Source organism: Penaeus japonicus, unplaced genomic scaffold (assembly GCF_977035675.1).
Source record: "Penaeus japonicus unplaced genomic scaffold, GWHDUDI00000001_assembly GWHDUDI00000032, whole genome shotgun sequence".
NCBI lineage: Eukaryota > Metazoa > Arthropoda > Malacostraca > Decapoda > Penaeidae > Penaeus > Penaeus japonicus.
This window is the reverse complement of record NW_028234434.1, coordinates 3,448,480-3,453,479: the sequence shown is the minus strand read 5'-3', so window position 1 is coordinate 3,453,479 and position 5,000 is coordinate 3,448,480. Positions and strand designations below refer to the sequence as shown.

At 33.7% G+C, this 5,000-nt stretch overlaps 1 protein-coding gene across 3 annotated transcripts in view; it reads left to right on the top strand.

Annotated features, from left to right (window-relative positions):
• LOC122263576 (DNA-dependent protein kinase catalytic subunit) overlaps positions 1 to 5,000 on the top strand; it is a 42,492-nt gene that overhangs the window by 24,831 nt on the left and 12,661 nt on the right. For all 3 annotated transcript variants that reach the window (XM_043032071.2, XM_086556286.1, XM_086556285.1), the window contains exons 31-36: positions 1 to 279; positions 479 to 623; positions 935 to 1,159; positions 1,624 to 1,772; positions 3,607 to 3,783; positions 4,569 to 4,678. The exon at positions 1 to 279 is cut by the window's left edge and continues 278 nt beyond it. In XM_043032071.2, coding sequence (XP_042888005.2) covers positions 1 to 279; positions 479 to 623; positions 935 to 1,159; positions 1,624 to 1,772; positions 3,607 to 3,783; positions 4,569 to 4,678 — 1,085 coding nt within the window. The remainder of the gene's footprint in view (positions 280 to 478; positions 624 to 934; positions 1,160 to 1,623; positions 1,773 to 3,606; positions 3,784 to 4,568; positions 4,679 to 5,000) is intronic.

Sequence of the window (5,000 nt, the reverse complement as noted above, 5' to 3'; positions counted from 1 at the left end):
AAAGGGAGAAGTCCTCTGGGAGTGTATGGTCGACTGTACTAAGAACTTAGAATTTGATGTTGAGATAAACTTCAAGCCATCCAGCAAGAAAAGATTTGTTGCAGTAAGGCAGAAATTAAGAGAGACTGCTCGTGAGGAGGGGGCAGTAAATTCAGGGACAGTCCAATATATGGCATCACACTATTTATCTGACAGCAGTTTACGAGAAGATATCAGCCAGTTTGACTTCAACAATTCTGTTATCCTTGCAATGTCTCAGACCGAAAGTTCTTCAGAGAGGTGAGATAATCATCTTTACTCTACTTTGACATAATCTTTGCTAGGAGAAAAACAAAAATTCTTTATATTTATTAACAAAATTATTCTATGAAAAAAAAGAAATACTACCTATACTGCCATTTTATTTGGGAAATGACTTGCATTCAATCTATATATTCTGTCTGTTACTAAGAGCTAATATTTTTGCAACCTGTTTTAGGATGGCTGGTGCAAATGAAATGGGAGGTGTTCTCATGCCTATGCACATGGACCAAAGTGACTTCAATGGCCATGAAGTCATGGCAAACTTGACAGCTGTCATAAACCACATGGTGGATGCAGAGATCATGGTTTTACATAAAGGGGTAAGGCCAGTGTCATCTGTACTATATTTTTCTCCTTTTCTCTTTTCTTCTCCCCCCCCATTTATTTTTCTTTTCTACCCTGTTTTCCCCTTGAATTATAGCTTGAGTTTCATTTTAAAAATTTGGATCTTTTCCTCTCTCAGAATCTATATACTTATCCTATCTATCTGTCAATCTTTCTGTCTTTCTTTGTCTTCATGTAGCTTTTTCTTTGTCTCTTTTTCCCATTGTGTAAATCTAAATACCATACTTACATAGTTATTCTTCTATTGTCAGACACATGTTTATGCTCTGATGATATGATATTGCAGGAAACAGTGCCCAAAGCAACAGATGTACCCCAGTGGATGACCTTGGTACAACAAAAACTGGACAGTGCGGATACTCCCCGCAGTATAAAACTTTTCCTCCTCCGTCTTATGATGAACAACTCAAAGATATTTGAGCCGTATGCAGCCCATTTTGTCTCCTCCATCCTCACATGCTTGGTAGATGGCACCATTGGAGATAAGATTAATTATTTCTTCTGTGATTTGGTAAGTAGTTTTTTTTTTTATTTCCTTTGTTAACTTATTTATTTCTCATATCTCAGTCTTTAGTTTTAAACCATTCATGAGGGGCCTATATTTGCCTGATGCCACTCTCGCTGGCAATATAACAAGCACACACAGCTTTTTGACGAAAGATTTCTCAAGGTATGAGGCTGTGCTGAACATCTCATAGTGACTTTCACCCGTCCTGTTATATATACAAATATGTATTTATAAATCCAGCTATAATCTGTATATACAAACATAACTATTTATAACATATATATACAGCAGAAGCCCATCTATCGTGTGGAAATATTACTTTGGCATGATATCACATCATCCAGCATGAAGGGGTTGAAAGATGAATTGGAAAAAAATGATAAGAAACAAACATACACATTTTATGCATACATATGAATTATTTTTGTGTGTCTATAGAAAATATTTTTATGTTCTTTGTTTGACAGATGGTGATGGTGATGGCATGGGGCTCGAAGGCAGTGCCGCAAGATACTGTAATGGGAAGAAACATTGTTGCCCGTGTCTTACGTTTCCTTTGCATGAACACTCCACAGAATAGAGCAGATATTTTCAAGTATAATCTAGATGTTGTAAGGTATGTGTTGTATTTTGACATTTGTAGATATTATTATGTTAATGGCATATATATCATATAGCTTTATATCAGTATTGTATAGTATCTCATTGTTTATTATAGTAATGATAACCTGTTACTTATAATATATTTTTTTCAGTTTAAATCTTATGATTTGATTAACACATTATGTTATTGGATAATTTAAAAAGAAGTAGCATCTGATGAACATAGAGATCTCTAAATACAGAAATACTTTAAAATTTCATTCAAAGCAAAAGATATATATTTATTGATGCTATTCCTGTTGGATATGGGGCATACAATTACTTTTTTGGCCACAGGTCTGGCACTTGACCTGTGCAGCACACCAGACAGGTTTAATTTCAGAACACTTGAATGGCACACGACATATTGAGGCCTTTTGTTTTCTCTCATTCATTTATGAAGATACTAGGATCTTTTTTGTGCTTTACTCTATTAACCCATTGGACGCGGTTTTAATAGAATATGTATACAGTCATGTGGTGGGTTTATGTTGTTTGGTATAGTGCCATCCGCATTTATGACCGATGCTGCCTTGACAGCAAATCATGACATCCGCTATCAATGTTTTAATGAGGCTTATATGTGCCATCTGACTAGCTTTTTCTCAATGTTGTAATTGATTGCAGTTGTAGCATAGAATACATATCAACTCATTATGTTCTTTACAATCATTCTGTTTTATGGTAGGTCAGAAAAAATTTAATCTTTTTCATGTTATTTTACTTTTGTGAACAAATACAAAAGAAATGACCATAATAACCATAATGAAAAATACTTGAAAGGATAGTACTACAACACAAAGCATACTATTATAAGGGATCATTACAGGTTGGTTCACCATCCTCTTCTCAGTCTGCCTACACATCCTACAGTGCCATTGATTTAGAGCTGAAAATCAGCATCTTGCTGTGTTTTTGCTCTCTTCAGCTTTCTTTTCTGCTGTTGCAAGGAAAGAGAGGTGCAATTTATGTTAGTGATACTAAACTAATCATATTTTGATGAACATTACAGTAATTATAGTAATTATAAGGATAATTTCCATCATCAATCACAAAATTTAATACTAGCAATATGGCCGACATCATAAGATGTGTATGTTTTCTATTATTTTCTATACATGATATATTAGCAAAGTGGTACTAATTAGCATTTAGTATAATTGGTCATCATATCAACAAAGAAAAAATACAGTATGTGATGTAACCCCACAGAAATGCCTGTCACAGAAGGGCTAAAAATAGATAATAGAAAACACTAGAATATATAAAATAAATATACCTGCGTCAGCACAATCACATCGCTTGGCCCTTAGCAAAATTTCTTACTGATCACATCACATCACCAGTATCTAACTGTTCAAATCTTACAAAGATATAAACTCAATAAACTCATGATAGTTTCTCACCATATGCTGTTTTTATAGTTTCTGTTTTATTTGAAATATTTTAGTGCTATCATCTTCATCACCTATTACCCCTTATTTATAACATGTGAGTAAATAAAAAGATATATAACCACTTTCATGGAATCCTCAACATACAGTAAAACAGAAATGTATCACATATTCTGATTTAACTGTCTGATAAAGAGTTTAGTCTTACTTAAAGATCACAGTTTGATATATCTTTTTATTATTGTAACTATTTTCCATTTTAAAAATAATTTTCAAAATTTAAAAGTATTTTGATGGGAGATGGTTTGCTGTTGGTAATATTACCATGAATGGAAAAGATGGCAATGATATGGTTAGTGAGATTAATGTATATTTATACTGCTATAAACTGAGATGCATAATAACTTTCCTCAGGTCAGTGGTTGAGTGTTGGAAGAGTCTGTTGACAGTGCCATACACAGTTATCTATTCCCTAATGGAAGTCAAAGATGGGGCTCAGAGGGAAGTTGAGGCCGGCTTGCAACTCCTAGGAATCATGCTGGCCAATGGACTCTCTCCTTACACAGCTGATTCAGAAACGGAGAAGAAGAGGTAAAATGATATCTTGTTACACTTTCCGTTTATTACTTTTAAAACCTATCTATTCACTTTTCCTGTAGTTATGTAAGTGAGAATATATGTTTAAATATAGAAGGAAGCTGTATTAGAGTATTAGTGTTTTTCTTTCAGTTGCCACTGTCTAGTCTTTTTATAATTTAACCATAATAGTGGGGTGGTTTTGAACTTACTAGTTTACTTAAAAAAAAGGATAGTGAGAATGATAATGATAACACATAATTTCTCTCTAAGCTACGATGAATACATATTGTACAGCTTGTCATACATTGTAAATGTGAGTTACAACAATACAGATGCCAGTGATCCTTACTATATGAAACCATAATATACTGTACATACAGACCTGAAGTGCTTAGTAGAGTTGTAGTTTTACCTTTCAGTAAATAATAGGGAATTGCCAACTCTTACCAGTGATGTAAATTGTGTGCTTTAAATTGTTGTTGTTAATGGTGTGATGGCAGTAGGATGACAGCGTAAACTCCAATATATTCATGTTACATGGCAATACTTAAAAGAAATATTAGTCTTTATCATCAGAATTACCTGCTCTTTCAGTTGCTCAGATAATCAATTTTTCCTGGCACAGTTAGTGTTTGCTGTGGTGCTGAACCACTTCAATTTTTTAGGCACCCCAGTGAGAGGGTTAAACATCATTCAAACAAACGGAAATCTTTCATTCTTTGATGTTATATGATCTAGAGCTTCTTGTTCTTTCAAATGTCTTTGCAATTGCTGTCTAACACTCATTATCTCTCTAGATGTGAGTCTCTGGTGATCAAGCTTCTAGGAGCACACTATGCTAGTGTGTATGGAGCTGCTGCTGAAGTTGTGGGACTCATCTTGAAATATAATTCATCTCAGGAAGATGGTAAGGGTTATTTAAAGGTCTAGATTCAGTTAGAAAGTTTGGATGTAACACAACTGGTTCAAGGAAAACAGGAAACATTGATGCTGAATTCTTGGTAGAATCAGAAAGAGAACATTGGTTTTGATCTTTTTCTCTGTTCCGTCAAGATTAAATATGGATGTAGGGATTCACCTTTTTTCTATTATTTAAAAGATGATGATAATTGGCTTAGTGCTTTGATATTTTTATTACTAAAAATAGCTAACTCTATCTCTGATTCTATTTCATAAAAAGAAGGATATAAAGAATGTTTTTTTTATGCTTTTATATACAATAATTACAC